Source organism: Lissotriton vulgaris, chromosome 2_1 (genome assembly GCF_964263255.1).
Source record: "Lissotriton vulgaris chromosome 2_1, aLisVul1.2, whole genome shotgun sequence".
Taxonomy (NCBI): Eukaryota; Metazoa; Chordata; class Amphibia; order Caudata; family Salamandridae; genus Lissotriton; species Lissotriton vulgaris.
In genome coordinates, this window is record NC_141687.1 from 225,578,981 (window position 1) to 225,599,459 (window position 20,479).

At 45.0% G+C, this 20,479-nt stretch overlaps 1 protein-coding gene across 1 annotated transcript in view; it reads left to right on the plus strand.

Moving 5' to 3' along the window:
• ZZEF1 (zinc finger ZZ-type and EF-hand domain containing 1) overlaps positions 1–20,479 on the plus strand; it is a 1,733,356-nt gene that overhangs the window by 845,012 nt on the left and 867,865 nt on the right. The window contains exon 33 of the mRNA XM_086954803.1: positions 8,727–8,856. Within this exon, the coding sequence (XP_086810929.1) occupies positions 8,727–8,856 (130 nt within the window). The remainder of the gene's footprint in view (positions 1–8,726; positions 8,857–20,479) is intronic.

Sequence of the window (20,479 nt, forward strand, 5' to 3'; positions counted from 1 at the left end):
AGTCCTCCGATCGAGCTGCCCATCTGTGAGAATCAGCAAGGGAGGGTTCTCCATCCTATCCCTGCAATGCTCCACCTTCATGTGTGGAAATTTATTGGTGACAGTTGACAGCATTTGAGCTTCCCCCTGAATTGTTTAGTGTCTTTTTGGCAGCCAGGCGTCCTTCTACTAATATGGTACATGCCTTACGTGGGGGCAAGTTTGTGGCATGGTGTGCAGAAAAACAGGCTGATATCCTTTCTGCCCTCCTTTCTCAGGTCCTTCTGTTTATTCTTTCTCTTGCCCAGCAGGGCTCTGCTTTGGGCACCTTGAAAGGCTATCTTTTTGGCAACTCTTTATTTCTGCAGTTGCCAGATCAGCCATTCCTGTTCAAATCCCCTATGGTAAATAGGTTTTTGAAATATCTCCAACACTTGTTCCCACTATCACCCTTCTTCATGCCTCAGTGGGACCTAAATATAGTACCTGCCTTTCTAATGTGGTCTCCTATTGAACCACTACATAACTGTCCTCTCAGGCTCCTTGCAATGAAGATGGCCTTTCTAGTCACCATAACATCTGCCCAGAGTGTCAGGAAACACCAGGCTTTGTCATCTAAGCCTTTGTACCTCAACATTTGCCCTGACAAGCTGGTCTTTCGGACTAGAGCTTCTTTCTGAAGCTGGTCACTCCCTTTAATGTGGGCCAATCCATCACCCTTGCTAACTTTTTCACTGCCCCGCATCCCTGTAAAGAAGATGAGCGACTCTGACTGAACGCAAAAAGTGTTGTCGTTCTACTTTGATCGCAGAAAAGAGTTCAGAGTGAACAACTAACTCTTTGTGGGTTATGTCGGTGCCAAGAAAGGGAAGGCTGTGCATAAACAGGCTTTCTCCAGATAAATTGTGGTCTATGTTGAAATCTGCTGCACATTGGCCAAAAAGCAACCTCCAGAAGGGTTGCATGCACATTCAACGAAAGTCAACACTGTGTTAGCATGCGGAGTACTGGTCTTGGACTTCTGCCAGGCAGCAGCATGGATCTCTCTGCACATGTTCACTAAGCACTACAGCATGAACAGTCCGGGTGCTCGAGTTGGGCACTTTGCCCGTATGGTCCTGTAGGACTTTTTGGTGTGAAATTGTTTAGCAGACCCATCTATTGCTTGGGCACCTATTCTAAGGTTTGGAATCTGCAGCTAGAAGTCTCTATCAGATGGCCATGTTACTTACCTTTGGTAATACCTTATCTGGTACTGACTCTATTCAGTCGCAGATTCCGTACCAAACCACCCATCCTCCTTGCACTGTGAATGGATTTTCTAGGGACATAGCTGTTCATTTTTCAATACCAGTGAGCAGTGGTGTTCGTGGCTCTACACTCCCGGTGTGGAAAGTCACAAAAAAAACCCGACCTCAGTGCTCTGGGGTGGCGCCTATATTACGACTGTACCTGTCACTTCCGGTGCTCACGATGCCAGGCAGCGCTAAACCATGCCACCTACCAGCACAGGAGTACTGCTCATGAAAAATGTCCAGATCCAGTCTGACGCCTAGGGATAATTCTAAGGTAAGGATCTGCGGCTAGATAGTCTTTACCAGATGAGGCTTTACCAAAGGTAAGTAACTTGTTTGCTTCTACCTAATGGCTCCTTAGGCGACACATTCCACCTACACTGGGACTTTGGTCACCTGTATGCCTTTACACCACTAAAACGTCGGTCTTGAATTCTGAAAAAGTTTAGGAGGGACCAAGATCACCCCACCCTGATTACCCCGGGTTTGGCTGGGAGAGTGTTGTCCCCAAATCTGCTCATCCTGAGCCTGTGTCCTCAGTTCCACCCACCTTTTCAGTAGGTCGTTATTTCTCATCAAAGAGGGATTTTCACCTTAACCTGCACAATATACACCTCCAAGCATGGATATTAAGTGCAGCCAAATGAATGTGCTGTACTTGTCTGTAGAAGAGGTGGATGGTGTACCTATGGATCTGCCCCTTTTTACCAAATTGATTTATTCGGGCCATTGGGCCAAGTTTGTGGCCTGGTGTGATGAAAGTCTGGTGATCCTCTCCAGACCAAGCTGTCTTAAAGTTTTGTCACTGCCTGGCTTTGCTGTTGGACACCAATCATTGGTCAGTCCTTTCAGCCTTTTATTTGTTTTCCTCAGTTTGCCTCTGGTTGTGATGTAGTTTTTGCAAGGGCTCACATTCTATATGTGCATGCTATTTGATGCCCTGCACAGAGGTTCCCTGGGATTGTTCAACATTAAGACGGTTATATTCATTCCAATAACTTCTAGTAGTGTCAGTGATATCTAGGCACCGTCAGTACAGCTACCATATTATATTGCCTTGTTCCCCTTGAAATTAGTGCTTAGGACCTGGGCATCTTTTTCTTTGAAAGTTATGTAAAGAGAAAAAAGTGGGAAGCGTGATAGACTGCTCTACATGGAAGGGCATATAATTCTTACCACTTATTCTATTTCTGCCACTTCGATCTAAGAAGGGGGAGAGTTCTCATTAGTTGGATCTAAAAAGAACCATTCGTTTTTACATTGATTGAATTAAGGAGTATAGGGTGAATGACTAGCTGTTTGTTGGATTAGCTGGTGCTAAGAAAAGAAGGCCTGTTCAGAAAAAGACCATGTCCAGATGGGTTATTATTGGCATAGAAATGTGTCGTGCCGTGGTCAAGAATCTCCTGAGAGCTATCTGGCTCTCCACCAGAGTCAGGTTCGCTACCACAGCATTGACGAGAGTTGTTCGTGGTGTTAGGCATCTGTGAGGCTTCTACAAGGGCATCCATCCACACGGTTACCAGGCATTACTGCCTCAAGTTTGAAAGAAGGAACATTTCTCCCAGTAGGTCATTCAGGATTTCCTGGTGTAAGTCAATCCCCTAGGCCCTTTACCTTTTCTGAGGTATTGCCTTACATATATCTGTTCAAGGAGGAATCTGTTGTTAGAAATGTCAGTCAGAAGTACAAGTTACTTACCTTTGGTAATGCTTCAAGGAAGAGAATATTTTTCACTGGCTAGATCTCAAGAGAACTCGTAAGTTTTTATGTTCGTCTGACAAAGGACTTCAGATTTGGTATTCAGCTTTACTTTGGCTCATTAGAATGAGGAAAGATAGAGGCATCCGATCGATCAGGTCAGGGTGCATAGTAAATCAGATTATGCTAGGTGTTCTTAAGAAGGAGCTGACTGTGAACATCTGACATTTTGTTGGGAGTTGCTCTGCTATGTCAGCCTTCCAAAGCTGTTGTCCCTTGCTGGAGATCTATCTAGCATCTACTTGGCAGTGTATTCATACTTCATGATGGTGAATCCACAAGCAAGGAATCAAAACTATCACTGCCTTTGGTAAGATTTTTTTTTTCTTGGCTAGCCTGGCTTTATATTGTCTGAATTTAGAGTGAACTAAAGATAACATGACACACTTTCAGGAGTATTATAAAAAACGTAGGGTCTATTCTAGAGTCCTAGCTTACCGGCTGGGTCTTCTTCCCAGCCTGTGCAACAGAGACCTGGTTTTTCAAGGAAAAGGGCATGATGATGTTGAGGCCATTCACGCTATCAGGGACATCAATCCTCCAACTATTCCACCTGTACTGAAGTGCTCCCAGCCGCTTTAATTTACCCACTGAGATCCACAATCACCCGTTGAGGAGTAGGATTCATTATTCGCTCCTCGAGTGGAGAACTTCAGGTCATAACAATGGGTTTTACAAATTGTTCAAAGGTGCTACGCCCAGCCTTTGTTTTTGTCTCCTCTTCTTATTCTTCCCTCCATAGTGTTAATAGAATAGGATTCTTCTTCACCATAGTAATTTTCAGCAGACCACGACACAATCTTTTTTTGGGGGGAGTTTTATATAGCACAAACTTGACTTTAAGGTATCAGAGCTCTTTACATGAGCACCATTTGCACTCACTTTGTTAGGCGCAGGGAAATTAAATGATTCACCCAGAATCACTGGATGTTGAGTGTCCCTGCAGAGGCTCTAATCTGGTTCCCCAGCTTCGAGCTTGACCGCTTTAGCCATTAGGCCACATCCTCTCCCCCAAGAGGTGATGCAAAAAGTCAATCTTCTGCTGGCCAACAACACCATTGAGTGGTGCTGTCCACTGAGAAAGACAAGGGATGTTATTCATGCTACTTCCTCAGACTGAAGAAGGTTGGAGGCATCAGGTCTTTACTGGATCTCTCGTCATTGAATGCATTTCTGAAGAAGGATACATTTTAAATGGTCACTCTGGATCAGATCCTCTCTGGTCTGGATCCGGGTGGCTGGATGGTGTCCATGGACTTGTAGGACCCATATTTCCATATACCTGTCCTGCAGTTCCACAGACATTACCTGCGCTTCATAGTAGGGTCGGCGCACTTAGAATCTGCTCTGCTGCCTTTTGGCCATACCTCAGTACCTTGGGTGTTCCGAAAAATGATGATGGTGGCAATATCTGATCACCGAAGTTCAGGGATGCAAGTATTCCCATACCGCGAAAACTAGTTGGTCACGGCTGCCTTACCACCTTCAGTTGTAGCCACTTCTGGGCGATGGCTGGGCTCTTGATTTTCTTGGGATTTTCCATCAATGAGCTGGAGCCCCACCTGAGCCCTATGAAGGGGATTCCCTTCATTGAATATGGGGACATTCAAGGCCTTTCCATTGCCACAACGAGGCTGAGACATTCATGGTATGAGCCTGACATTTCGGTCTTAATTTTAGGTCTTGGTGAGGACGATTCTGAGGCTTCTTGAGCTCCTGGCCTCTTGCATCTTCATTGTTCTGTTTTTCAGGTAGCATATGCAGACCCTGTAACAAAACTGAACGTTTCAGTGGGCCCAGTACTGAAGTTGCCTGTTCAACGCTGTCCACAACTTGCTGAATATGTCTCAGGGACTCATGTGTCGGCAGACAAGCACCAAACTGACCTGCAGTAGGCAAATCTTCCTTCCCTACCAAGAGTTCATAGTTGAGATGGTTGTGTCACTGATTGGGTTGGTGGTAGGGTGGTAATCTGAGGCCTATAGTCTCCAGTGGAAAGCCAGCCCCACAGCACACAAATTTAAAGGCTATCCTAAGAGGCAGCCATACAGACATAGTCAGTCTCCCTAGCCTCTGCTGCAATCACCCCAGTCTTTTCTAGGCCTGGGATGTGGGTGGGCAGGCAATGCCCACGCCACCAATGGCACCAGTCTTCCCAGCTTTTCTTCCTCTTGCTGCAACACCCATTGAGCCATGTTATCTTGCCATTAGTGGTGCGCAACCTTCCTTTGGGAGACAGGATCCAGCACTGTCTCCCGGAGCAACTATTCATCACGTCCGACAGATACGTCCTTCAAAATCAGACATCAGAGTGAATTTCAGGGGCATACCTGTCAGTTCTGTTGCAAAGGGTGCACGTTTTACTCTCCAAAGAAGCAATAGAGATGGTTACAGACTCAGAAGTAGGAGAGTGTTGCTATTCTTGCAATTTCCTTGTGCTGAAGAATGATGGGGGTTTTCGACCCGTCTTAGATTTCCATTCTCTGATGACTTCCTGTGGAAGAATACATTTAAAATGCTGACACTGACTCAGATTCTGTCTACCCTAGACCCGAGCGACTGGATAGTGTCCTTGTACCTGCAGGAGTTGTGTTTTCAGGCACCTGTCCTGCAGTCTCAAAGATGTTATCTGCAGTTCAAGGTAGCCCAAGAGCATGTTCAGTCTGTTGTGCTTCCTTTTGGCCTACCAGTGCATCTCTTGTGTTTCCAAAAATTATGGCAGTGGTTGCCGGCCATTTTTGGAGGTCAGCAGCACTGATACTTCCCTACCTCAATGACTGACTGTTGAAGACAACCTTGACCAATTCCAGACAACAAAGAATCTTCTGCCACAGTTAAGGTTCATGATCAACCATCTGAAATTATCTCTGACTCCTTTGTAGAGGCTTTCTTTCATTGGAGCTGTCCTGGATACAGTTCAGTATAAAAAACAGTAGAGGGAACCTGAAGCCTAAAGAGGTTAAGGGGAGAGGGAACAACCCACCAGGGCAAAATACATCAAAACAACATGGAAGAGGGAGTTCCCAAGTTTTTAAGAGGACCCAGAAGGGGTTCCAATAGTAAATGGGAGTCACCCACAGAACCACTCACGAATATAAGATCTTAAATCATTTATTTATATCCATAGAAAAATAGAACACATTTCAATTAATTCAATAAGACATACATTATTTTATAAATAGAAATCAAGACATAGGGATATAGCATCAGCCCACGGGACACAAGTAAAACACAAAAAATTGGCACACAAATCATACACTCATTCTATCAATTACTGACTCATTCACAGCCCATACACACTCATACTATACTCAATCAAAAAACACATATACTCCAACAACCACTGAAAAGCGCCGACGCGCGTTTTGGAATCGTGCCACATTGAAAAGTTCCTTCATCAGGGCGCATGACAAACACAGCAAAATTCTTTAAGATCTCAGTAGAGATCCTATAACAGCATGATGTGGAACCGGTCCCGGATTGTACATAAGGGCAAGGAGAGCATATCAAATATATTAGAAGGTGGGCTGCTCACAGAATGAAAACAGCTTGTATGCAGAATGCGAACCGGGAAATCAGCGGTCTCCCCAGATGGGCGATAGTGCAAATAACACATTGGCTGTACCGAAGAATTGATCTGAGAACAAGCTCCAGGCTGCACAAACCGGGCGGGTTTACGTCAAGCAGTCATCCAAGTGCATTGCGTCCAAAGGGATGAACGGGACGTGAGGGGAGCTGCAAGTGCACCGAGGCTTCACAATGTAGTTCTATAGTGCGGCCATGAATCGGACCAACAGCTACCCAGTCATGAGGAAATAAGTTCCAAACGGACACTTGAGAGGGATTCTTTCCGCTATTCACGAAGGGGGTCTCCCGCCCGGCCCGCCGAGTACACGCCAAGACCACCACTCACCATATTCGTGAGTGGTTCTGTGGGCGACACCCATTTACTATTGGAACCCCTTCTGGGTCCTCCTAAAACCTGGATACAGTTCAGTTCAGGGGATTCCCTCCATTGCAGTGAGTCTGGGATGTTTTTTCTACGATCCCGATGTTTCAGCCTCAGTCCTGGGTCTTGGTGAGAGCAGCTATGAGACTTCTTTAGCATCCTGCATCCTTCTTGTCAAGTATGCCAGGTGGCATATGCAATGGAATCTGAACTTCCATTAGTCCCTGCACCAAGGGAATGTGTCAAATGCCAATCAGATTTCAAAGGAAACTGCAACTGATCTGTAGTGGTGGCTGTTTTATCTCAGTTGTACAGGCAACGGAGCCCTATCCCTATCTGCAGTTGACTGGAATTTCAGAGCCTTTCCCTGATAGTGAAGCACATAGCAGGATCTTTGAATGCTATGCCGAATGAGCACCGCTAGCAGCATCCTGTGGGACACAAATGGCACCTACAACCTGATGCGGCAAAGGACAGCTTGCAGCAGTAAAAGGACCCCTGGCTTGATCTTCTTTCTACTGTCAAACTTGCATTATCAAGTGTTTTGCATGTTGTGTAGTTTCCACTGAAACACTCCCCAGGAGATGCATTCTGGCTGGAATGGAGCACAGGACTCCTGTATGCCCTATTGCCTCGCTTTCCTCCGCTGAGCTCTTAAGAAGATCAGGAATGACTGGGTCCAAGTCATCCTAGTGCCGGGCGAGTCTGATACCCAGAAACTCTGTGCATATGCATCGGCCCATGGATCAGGCTCCCTGTACGAGAGGATCTCCTGTCGTAGCATCAGGGCAGGGTCCTTCATCTGAGCCTGCAAAGTGTCCATCTCCATGTGGATGTCACCCTTGCCACAGGCATCCTTCATAGAAGTCCATTTATGCCGGGCTATGGGTCAAAGTTGTGGCCTGTTGTGTCGTCTGCATGACCTACCTCATGCAAGGTAAACTGTTGGATGTCCTGTTTGTTTTGTCAAACTCACTTGTTTCAATCACTTGTATGTGGTTTATTAAAGATTTGACACATATTTCCTCCCAAACGCTTGTGATGCCTTATTAGAATCTTAACTTGGTTCTGAAGTTTTATTATATTTACGCACATTAAGTTAAGGCACAGCTGCTCTTATTGTCTTCTGACCTTACAGACTGTCTTCCTCATTGCGGTAACTTTAGATTGTAGCACAAATTAACTCAAGGCACTGTCGGTGAAACCAGCCTATGCTAACTTTTACAAACTGGATCTAAGAACTTCAGTGGCCTTCTTGCCAAAACTTGACTCCTTTCAACGTTGGGCATTCAATCACTCTCCCTGCATTCTTTACCACTCCTCGCGCCTTGAATGAGGAGAGGCCTAACAGATTAGACCCCAAAAGAGCTTTACATTTTTACATCTATTGTACCAAGAAGCATCAAGTGGGCGGTCAGCACTTTGTGATGTTCTCTGGGGCCATAAAAGGGAAGGCTGTGCAGGAGAGGACATTGCCGAGGTGGATAGTCCTTTGCATTAAGAACTGCTACTCACTTGCCAAAAGGTGTCTGGAGCATTCTTTAGTCAGGATTTGAAACAGGCTGTGTTTATAATCCTAACACTGAACCATAAACATACTATTGAGTTTCTCAACTTCACATTATTTATAATTTATTATCTATAGAACATCAAATGTATATAAACCCTTTATATAATTATCTACTTTAATGTGTACCAAGGTATAGAATAGGGTGACTATAATTGTTGGCACTTTTTATTAGTCAGTGGAATGAAGAAGAAGAAATTGCGGACTATAAACAAAACTGCGAGTGGATGGATGAGTGCCAAGATGGCATGTTTGAGACCTGGTATGAAAAGATTGCCCCAGCTGGACCTGAAAAGCGCAGAAAGGTAAGAAGTAGCTATCTTTATTTTGAGACATTATTTTGCTTTTGTAAAATGTATAGCTAGAGTAGATGCGTACACTGATGAGATAATGGGTACAGTATATTTAAATGTTTGCTGCAATATTACCTGCTGGCTGTAATGTCAATTTTTGATAGATACTTCTAACTGCAGATTCTTCACCTTGTGAATACATTGCCAAACTGGATCCAGAGGCTTTTCTTATTGTTCCTGCCTTCTAGCAGGTGACATTGTGCTGCTGCTTGTCAACTCTGTTCCACCCAGTAAATGACCCTTTAGCCACAATTAGGCACCATCCCTGTGCACTAACATAAGATCCTTTCTGCGTGTTCTGATGTGGATCCGAAACCAACTCCTTTTCCTCGCCAGTTGATGAGTCCTTTTCCTTCAAAAAAGTTCTTCCTCCACTGTACAAAGGCCCTAAAACCACAGACTTTAAACCTTGTAGGGGGTTGTCACAAACAAATGTCTGAGACCGATCCCCATTAACATATACTTCTCCAGTCAATGGTTGGGCCATGGCGCCAATTGAAATGAAATGAAATTTAATTTGTAAAGTGCATGGCTGCCCTAGAGCGTCCCAGCACTAACCCAACAGATGACAGGAAGAAACTCCGAGAGGAACCGGTACTTAGGGGATCTTAGGAAAAAGAAAAGTTTTGAGCGACTTTCGGAACTTAAGGTAGCAGGGTTCGGTCCGGATATGCCTAGGGAGAGCGTTCCAGTTTTTCGCCGCATTTTCAGTAAAGCGGCGTCCTCCTGTGCGGGCCTTCCTAACTCTTGGAACTATGGCAAGATTTTCCAAATCCCACCGGAGGGCCCGAGCGGGTCTATAGGGACGAATCAGGCTCCTAGAGGACCTTTGCCTTGGAGCGTCTTAAGGGCAATGCATGATGATTTGAAGGCAATTCTCTCACGAACTGGCAGCCAGTGGAGAGCTCTCAACAGTGGTTTGGCCGACGCTCTTCTTGGAGCCCCCGAGAGCATCCTGGCTGCTGCATTCTGCACCCGCTGCAGGATATTAATGGTGGCTTCCGGAGCTGCCAGGAGTAAGGTGTTGCTATAATCCAGTCTGGATAAGATTAATCCCTGGATCAGTAGTTTCCTGGACTGGAAAGGCAGGAGAGGGAGAACTTTCCGCACCGCCCAAAGCAGGCCGAAGCAAACGCCAGCGACTTTCTGTGCATGCGTCCTGAAGGTTAGTTCGGGTTCGAACCACACCCCTAGGCTTTTGATTTTTTCTTTTGGCAAAGGCAGCTCACCCATACAGGGAGGCCAGAAAGCTTTGGGGAGAGATGTAAATTGGTGGCCCAGGTCCTAAATGATTGTTTATTCAAAAAGGATTCAAGCCATCTCAGGGCCGATCCTGCTATGCCCAATCTAGCGAGACGGTGGACTAATATTTCATGGTCCACCGTATCGAATGCAGCACTCAGATCCAGATCACCACTGCGGATCCTCCTGAATCTAAGATGCACCTTGCCTCCTCTGCCACCACTATGAGGGCTGTGTCAGTGCCCTGTCCCGGGCGAAAACCTGTTTGAGAGTCGCTCAGCAGCCCGTTGCATTCTAAGAACCCTGAGAGCTGATGATTAACGATTTTTTCAGCGATTTTGCCCATACCAGGTAACGAAGAGATCGGGCAAAAATTGGATAAATCGAAAGTATCAAGCCCCGGTTTTTTTAGGAGTGTCTTGACTCTGGCCTGTTTCCAGCTGGGTGGGACCACCCCGCAAGTAAATGAGGAGTTTAACAGCTCTGTTGCAAGGGGGGCAATAGTGTCTGCATTTGTTTAAGGATATACATAGGCGCCGGGTGAGATGGAGAACCACTGTTCAGGGAGGATAAGGTTTTACAAAAATCCTCCTTGGTGATGCGACTAAAGGCATCCAGCAGAGGGCCGGTGGTCGGGACTGGAGAAGGGTCATCACCGATAGAGGTGGTAGTCTGTGGTAGACTATCAAGAATTCCTTGTATCTTAGTGTCAAAGAACTCCGCTAACTGGTTGCACCTTGCTTCAGTATATTCTTGATCAATCATCGGAGCAGGGACTTTAAGAAGTTGCTTAACAATTTTAAAAGTTTCCTTCGAGGAGTTGGCGGATGAGTTGATTTTGTTCTCGAAGAAAGTTGCCTGAGTTTTCTGTCGGGCAGCTTTGTATAGTCTCAGGGCAGACCGATAGGCGGCTTTGTTGTTATCTGCCCAGTCTTTCCTCCAGCTACGTTCCAATTTTTAACAGGCTTTTCTAAGGTCTCTGCGCTCTGCAGTGTACCACGGTGATTTAAAAGTACTGCTTTTTTTAGTGACCATTTTTAGATGCAATACCGCATTCAGGGAATTATTAAGCCAGTTCTAGAAGCTTATAACAGCCACCAGAGGATCTGATTCTACCACAGGGGCCGTTTGTTCTAAGGCAAGTGTCAGTTCTTCCACCGATAGTTTAGGCCAGGCTCTCTGTAGTGTACGAGAGCGAGGGGCACTTCTCCCTTCTGTGCAAATTTTCCATGAGAATGGTACTACAAAATGGTCAGACCATGGCACAGGCAGTGGGGATCTAGTCATAAGCTGGTTGCTATTCGAGAAAATAGGGTCTAGCAGATGTCCTCTGATATGGGTAGTCTCTTTATTTAAAAGTTTCATTTCGAAAGCATTAAGGTCCGAACTAAGGTCTAAGGCCACTTTGTCATTAGGGTCGTCAAAATGCAGATTCAGATCTCCCAGGACCAGAAAATTGGGTGACTGAGCTGCGGCCGCTAGCGTGGATTCCAGCAGGGATCCTGCAAACTGTTTTATGCAGCCCGGTGGGCAGTAGATAAGGAATCCTGAAAGGGAATTGGTAGGAGTTATTTGGATGTTGAAGCGGACACTTTCTGCGTCTGAGATGTCGCCATCCTCAATTCTACAAATAAAAGTATCTTTGTAGATTATAGCAAGCCCTCCTCCCTTCCCTTGATCCCTATGATGACTCTGGATGAAAAATCCGCCTGGAAGAGCAGTGGTGATATCAAACTCAGAGTTTGAGGATAACCACGTCTCGGTTAAAAAAAGCACATTGAGGTTGCCTTCTTCAATCAGTAGGTTGATCTCTACCGCGTGCTTTGGTAGCGATCTACAATTCGATAATGCCATCCCCAGATCCCTACAGACCTCCTTACCGTTTTTCCTCGCAGGGATGGAATCCGGACAAAGTTTACACTGACAGAATTGTTTATCAAAACTCTCGAACTGGCGGCACCTCAAGCCATTCTTATCTTGTAGCAACAGGAGTTCTTCCCTGGAGTATACTATCTGCCGATTAAGGGCCATAGTCATAGTAACTAGCCCTAAGCCCGGTCTGGCCCGGACGGCCCCAGACGGGCTTGCCTGGCGCGCCCGCCTGCTGCGCGGACGGGAAATGGACTTCATTTTATAGTGCCTGGGCCGTGATTCGCCCAACCGCTAGTGCGCAAACCCTGCCTTTCGCCCCAAGATGGCGGCCAAAGTCGTCGCCCCCGGGAAGGCTATCTGTGCCCGAGTGGAGCCCTAAATCGGCCCTCGATTTGCCCAGCACAGAATATAACAGTGCTACGAGTGTGCCCTGATAAATACAAAGGCAAACCAGGACCGCAAAGCTAACCTATACTCTGCTGAACATCGCTGGAAATCACAAAAAGGCTGCTTCCACTCAAACTCAAGGTCTCAGATCCATTCCCGTTCAAAAGACTGATACCTCTACTGATTCTCATTGCACTTCAAGTCTTTGGGTAAGTCCAAATCATAGAAAAAACATAAGAAGTCCAAGTTGGTGTCATCCCATCCTCACCACTCTCCTTCTGGTAAGTTGTGGGGATGTCAAATTGTCCCGCAATCTCACTCCTGGTCCTCTGCCAAGGTACTAGTTCTGCAGCCGATTTCGATGCACCCTGATTTTCTGGGTCGATTGGCAACGCTACAACAAATTTAAGGATGTAGCTTCACATCAAATGCAGCTTACAGTTTCATTCTAGTCCTCCTTTGAGGATCCTGGACCTACAAAGGCCTCCTGCCAGGTTACTGGCAACAGGCCTGCCCTCGTTGCAGGGTATGCATTCTGAACTAGCTGCGGGCTCAGCTCCAACTCCAGAGTCAATCCCACGCTTGGCGCCCTGATCCAAACCAGTTTCTGTTGCGTCAACACTTGCACCAATGAACCCGGAAGAGAATATCAGCCTATAGTTCTGTCTGACTCTGAATCTGTCCTAGTCTCAAACAGAGCAGTGTGCAAGTTCAGGTCCAGTGCACCCTGCCCCCATTTGTTCTGATTCAGACAAGATAATGTCTTTGCGAAGAGATCGCCCTCCAGTACTCCAACAACTCTTTTGGCCGGAGTTTTATCAGAGCCAACCTGCATTTGATGATGGCGGTGGGCATGATTTTTCTGCACAATACAATATGATACTTTCTGTATGAGCCTAAAGGCGACTGGTATGGATTTGTGTCCTGACACCACCCTGGTGTTTACCCATGGTTCTTCTGCGGATGAGTAGGCATCAATAACCATGGTTATTAAAAGGGCAGCTCAAGTCTGCAACTACCTTCTATTGAACGTGATTGTAGGGGGTCTCACGAAGTGGACACTCTTCTTCTCAACCTCTTTTACCATTTAACAAGGCACTTACTAGTACCTTCATGGGCACTTGGGCAAAATTGTGTCTGTAGCAAGAACAAGGGGCACTGTTAAAGGTTATTACCCTTTCAGCCTTTTTGTGCTTTCTGGACCAGTCGTCCTTATTTAAAGAGGATTGGTGTTTTTTTATTTGTTAAAGTGTTATTTTATGCGATGTTATATAGCGTGAACTTTACCCGAAGGTGTCAGAGCTCTTTACATAAGAACCAGTAGCAAAACATAAGGACTTCGCGTTGGATTACACGCGTCACCTAAAAGATACAAATTGAAAAACATTGCAAATGTACAGGATGTAAAGGCACACATAGAGGATGGTTGTTTTTCTGCAATAATGTGCCTCATGTCCCGCATTTAATAAACATTTGCATGTGCAATTCCGCATTAGTAAAATTGTCCGCCCATAATAAAGCGCCTCATTTAGTGCCCGTAATAATGTGCCTCATTTAATGATGCCCAAGAATATAAACATTTGCATGTGCAATTCTGATGCCCAAGTAAACATTCCTGCAATAATGTGCTTCATTTAGTAAAACTGTCCTATCAAACCTCAAACATCGCATGCGTTGTAGTTGCATGCGATGTTACTGACATCGCGCCATCGTTGCATGCGATGTAAACAACGATGCGATGTCTGTTTTGACACCGATGCTGTGGGTGTTTCCCTTGAAATCCAGCCTTGGTGCTAGACTCAAAATCGTATGGCTGTAGGCAAATCACTTAATCTTCCTGTACCTAAAATGTGTTACAATGTATTTGTGTCATCCCCACTTTATGTACACGATCTTGTACATCGTCTCCAGACTCTTGACATAATGGTATTTATAGAGTGCTCTGTTGCTTCACAGCTAGGTTTGCGCTATATAAGTACCCACACATGCATACATATGATTTAGGCTTCTACAACTACACGTGGCAGAGGCTCTAACATGCATAGAGCAATGAGGCTGGCTGCTACGTAGAAACATAACTGAAGAAGTAACATATATAGAAGACTGAGGCTTCTGCTTGCAAACATGACATCCAATGCTAAATTCATACGTGAGTGAGGCTGTTACATGCATATCTCATGTACGGCAATTATATCTGGACCTACTATGTGCACACATGACTAAAACTGCTATGTGCATATATGACTCAAGCTGCTATGTGTACTCCTTACTCAAGCTGCTTAAAGCACATATGACTGATGCCGCCTTATGCGTGCATGGGTGAGGCCGAACAGAGGGTGCTACATTTATGCAGCAGTGAGGCTGCTTTATACATCAATCATAATCAGTGGCATCTTGTACATCCTAGACTTGGCACCGGAACCTCTTCACACACTGAAAGTAGGTGTGTTAGTGGTGATGGAACCCCAGGCTCACAGTGCTTGCCAGCCCACACGCGCCTGTGCAGCTCTGCAGGCAGGTTTGCATTGTCCAACAAGCCCTCTGCATCACCTCAGCTTTCGAAATATGTAAACCAAGACAGTGGTGTTGCTTAAACTGATGTACCCCATCCGTCGGCAAAACATGGCGAACTGCCCCTAATATTTCACAAAAGCAGATTGTGTCCAACTATCAAAGGCCTTGGGCTAAATGGTGACCCTTTTGACACCTGCCTCTCTCTCACTACGCCATGGTGTTGGGGGGAGGGGGGGGAGGGGGTTACGAAGGCCTATGTTACGCCCTGGCAGCAAGTGCACTTCTCTGCTGGGAGAGCTCTAATGTCCATAAACTTCTGCTTACTACATTTATCTTTAACCTTTTTTGCTCCATGTCTAACTTCACGGGTATTGACAGCTTTTCTGATGTTTAATGTTAATAGAGACGCTCTGAAAGTGATATTTATCGTCAGTATAAATGTAATAGAAAAATGTTCACAATTCCGAAAGGGTCGCCAGTTAATAACGTTGCTGAACTTCAACTTATAGTACTGATTTCAGTAAAGGTTGGAGCGTGAACGGTCTTTTAGGATAGTTCCGGGATCGGAGCCAGATCTGTTCATCAGGCAGGGCTGTTCCAGCTGAACTCGAGCCTGGGAGAACTGGGAAAGTACAGAGAATAACTCTGTTCTTTGAGGACTTAAGAGCTATGCAACCGAGGAGGATAAGCTGCGTTTGAAGGGACAAGTCTGTAAGATCAGCATCTGTGTAACATGTGAGAGAGTTTCTGCTGTTGTAGACTCGAGATTGCAGCATCTGTCCTGTAGAGGAATACATGTATGTGCTGTCAGATCAATGTGAGCAGAGGGACAGCACTACTGCCAAAAGCCTAAGGTTTCAAAATTAATGTAAATTGACAGCTGCCCAACTTGTGAATGTGTAAGATCACTAAGCATGTATTAAAAGCAACACAATGGCAACAAACAATGATAAATAAACTGAACCATGAAGTGGACAAAGCCTCTGTTGAAAAAAACAAAAAAAACAAAACAAGCATTGGCATGGCCAATAGGTCGCGCCTTTGGGACCTTATACGTTTTTAGCCAGGCAGCACATTATCTATTACATTAGCCATTTAAGATATTCAAGTTTAGGGTAAATCAATGGCAGGAGACAATTCATTTGCTGTCAAAAAAAGCCATCAAATAAATTAATATCCACGAAGAGCACTAAAATGGATTATGCTACCAAAAGAAAGAGGTGGGCTAGCGATGCCTAACTTTAGGATCTATTATTGGGCAACAGTGGCCAAATATTGTACAAATCTCATAGCTACCGACTTTAGTAATCGTGCAATCCCGACCCCTCAGGAAATGGTTCTAGGAGATAGAAGCAAAGGGTGTTTATGGCGACATATTAATGACAACTTTTTCAAGAAAACTAAACTCAAGACCATTTTGGGAATTTGGAAAGTTTGGAGCAATATCCGTAAACTCCTAGGGCTGGGACGCTCCTCATACTATACTACAATTAGTGGCAACTCCGATCTCCCAGAGATTTTTCATGATGGCTGTATGTCTAGGTGGGCTAGGGCAGGGATTACCCAACTAGGTTGCTTCTATATCGAAAATAGACTGAAAAGTTTCTCTGAGCTACGTAATGACTATAATGTTAGCAATAGGGATTTTTTTAAGTACTTACAGGTTAGGGATTTCTTGTCAAAGAAAACGGGGGGGCGCTGTAATTTTCAAAATATCGTAGCAATAGATAAATTATGTTCGGAAACTACCCCTAGAATTGGGGAAATTTATAAGGAGTTTATTAGTACTCTCCCGGATGATCTAGACACACATCTTGCTAGGTGGCAGGCCAACATATCCGTACAGCAAGCAACACCAGATCATGCGCTAGAGCTTGCACAAACATCGTTAATGTCAATAAAATTGCAAGCACAATTTTACAAAACATTTTTTGCCCTTTACTACACACCGTATAAAATAGGCAAATGGGCCAGCGGCTCGGGAACTGCTTGTCCACGCTGTTCGTTGGCGGCAGCTAATGATATTCACATGTTCGCCACGTGCTCAGCACTTACCAACCTTAGGATAGAAGTATCCAATTTCATTTCGGATATATTTCAGGTAGAAATTACTATCTCCACTGAAGAGTTGATCTTAGGAGTGGCAGCACCTGGGCGCCCAATATACCAACAGGGGCTGATTTTTGTAGCTATGGCGGCTCTTAGATTGTGTATAGCCACCGCATGGCTCGACCCTCAACCGCCATCTTTCACACAATGGAAGGCTAGATTACTTGCCATATGTAGCGTGGAGATGGCCTTATATAAAAACAAGGGATCAAAAAAAAACAAAGAGGGATGATGATTTGGGAACCATTTATACTCTGGATAGAGGTCCACAGTTAAGGGAAATATATTCAAGGGAATATCCCTAAAGGAGAAAGCAGATGTGTTAATCTCTTTCTTCATTCTTTTCTTTTCCTTTTGTTTTTCTTGGTTATCAAATCTTGCGAGTTGTGAGAGTTTACTTCTTCAACTTATATACTTAAGGTGGTTCAACCGAATTTGTTTCTTGACCTTGGTCTGCTGTGGGGTGGGGGGGGGGGGCTCTGTATTGTATTAAAATGTCAAAATGTGAATAAAAACGTTTAAAAAAAAAAAAAATATGCAAGCACATTAGTAATAATGATTGTTTTGTCAGAAATTACAAGTGTGCAGAACTAAAACTAAGCACAGTACTCACCAACATCCTCACAGATATTCATGTAGCGCTAAACCCAGTCATGCCATCTGGGTGCTCCTTAGGATTCATGCAACCGTGACTGAACACCACATCGTTCACTTGTAATTACATCAGTATCGGTGGGAAGACAGAGGGCTGAGCAGCCGTTACATTTGAAGTACACAGCACGTGCATTCATTAATTCTACCTTAATAGCATTTTAACGCTCTATTACTATTCAGCAAATGTACGCATATGAAACAGGTGACAATAACATTCTGCATGTGAGAGAATATATCCGAAAAGAAGTAAGATGGATGGGTACATATTTTTTATTCTAAAACAGCTCATCTTTTCTATGCTTTACATAATCACATGCAAGGTAGTAGAAGCAGAATTTTATATATTTTAATAAATGTACACTCTCAATTGAACTCGTAGTTTGCTTTTAACCCGTTTCGTGCTCATGACGAGCTCACGCTGTGCTCATGAAGAGCTGAGCTCGTCATGACCATTGCGCCGCGCCCACGCGGGGATAATTCCCCTGCTGTGCTTGGCGTTTCATTGGAACGGGCGTGGTCGTGACGAGCTCAGCTCGTCATGAGCACAGCGCCACCGTGCTGCATGACGAGCCGAGCTCGTCATGAGCTCTGCGGTTCTGCGCGCGCCTTCCCTCCCCCAGCACAACAGGGGAATAAGCCCCACGGGGGAGGGGTTAAAGAAAACGCATCTTTTACAATAGTGATATATTCAAATATACCTCATAGAGCACTATTTTTAAACTGCCGAAAAGGTTTCCGCTGAGTAGATACTTAGGAGGTAAATACCAGGAAAACTCAAACAATGCACATGTATGTTTACATATACACACGTTTTTACTTAGACGCACACACCATATCCATCACATTTTGTACAGTAAAAAGCGTCCCCAATCCTTGCATGCATACGTTTATTACAAAAGCGTTCAGATCTCACCGTCCCGATTAATGGCCATAACTGGCAAAAAAAAGCATCTATTGGGTGAAAATAAGAGGCACGCGCATTGCAAGTTTACTCCTTCTGAACCACTTTAAGGATGGTCAGGTCTATGAAAATTCACTTACTGTGTCCAAATGCATTAAAACGTGGATACAAACAAACTCTCGACACAGGCATGAAGAATGCAGCGGGGGCAGGAGCACAGGAGTGCGAGGGTCCCACTGCACCCCAAATCTGGCTTTAGTTTATTATCCAAACTGGGTGCTGTGAAGCACATTTCTTGCAGTTGAAGTTGCCCTTGCTACCTTCAGCTGCAAAATAAATGTTTTAGTAATTTTCCTCAAAGAAGTTCCCAAAGCACCTGCACGCGCCCCACGTCACACCCGACCCCCTGCGCGAGACTGGTGTATGCACGCGCTATTGGGAAGCGGACTTCAGAACTATAGTAGCGTGTCTTACCGTGCGCGAACGTCGCGTTGGAGTGTCCCGGGAAAGTGGAGTGTGAGCCGCTGCACACAGACTCTTTCATAAGAAAGGGACAACAAGAAAGCAGGTACTATTAATGGGGAGGAACTGCACCCCACAAGAGGCCCCTCCCCAGGCGTCTTTATGCAAAGGTGCCCTGGAAAACAACCTAGCTGCATAATAGTACAGAACTTGCATAATTATGTAGAGACATACATATTCATGATCAACAATAGGCTTTTATACATTTCACATTTCCTGCATACAAATCTGAACACCATACAATGGCATATTTTTCATACATGTCTTCTAGGTGTGCATCACTGTGTTTGCATCCCTTAAAATAATTAGCCTGCAGTCGAATCATGTTAAACACAACTTCTGTAGATGCATCTGAAACTCAATCTGACCTCCTGTCCTGTGCTACACACGCACAACAAACTCATACGTTAAGCACGCTCACCGCGTGCGTGCGGACATCAATAAACGAAACATTAAGTGCGCCAAATACAATTAAATAACTAAACATAACTATTAGAGAACTTTACAGCTTCAGTTTATTTTCCTCAGTGAATGCCGTATTCAATGTACCAAGTTGCTTAAGCAGTTTTTTTCTCCAGAAACATAGTGGATTTTTTCGTTTCACACAAGCTTCTCCTGAAGTTGCCTGCAGCTCAAGCTAAAACACATTGTATTGAACAGTAAATAGTCAGTACTTGGATGACGTATTCTCTGAATACAGAACTTTTTCTTCAAAACATGTATGCGATTTCAAAAGATCTGTGACCTGCATCTCCCTGTTTATTGCTTTTGCTACCACCTATTGTACTTACTGTATAATGCAGGCTGACAATATTTTAAAAAAGCTGTCAGACCAGTTACAGTAAATAGCATTGTGTTTGAGACTATCCACTGAGAAAACAAGCGCTGTCCCGAAAGTGAAAGAGGACCGCGCTGCAGCCGGAGCATGGGGATCTTTTGTCTTTATGGGGCCAAGTGTTTTTGAAGACATGGCCCCATAAAGATAAGAAAGTGCTATGCGACAGTAGCAAAGCAGGTGACCCAGTCCGGCTCGGAGGCCAAAGGGCGTCAACCAAAAACCCTCATTTCCAATGGCAGGCCACCGTTTAGCATAAACGGTGACGCCAGCCAATGGAAATTTGGGGGGGGGAGGGTGCTTAAAGCCCTTTTCTGAAAATCCTCATTCACAATAAATCTTGCCGAGGCGAGCAGGGCGTTACGCTGCAAAGCCACTCGAGACCTAAAAAGTCCACAAGGAGAACATGGATGGGGGAGGGATGGGGTAGGGAGGGAGAACAATGGAGAAAGCGTCCGCATATTTCTTATTTATTTAACAGAGCGCCCGCTTTGTGATCCATTAAGCGCGGTGTCCGTGCAGTTGGAGGGGGGAGAGCA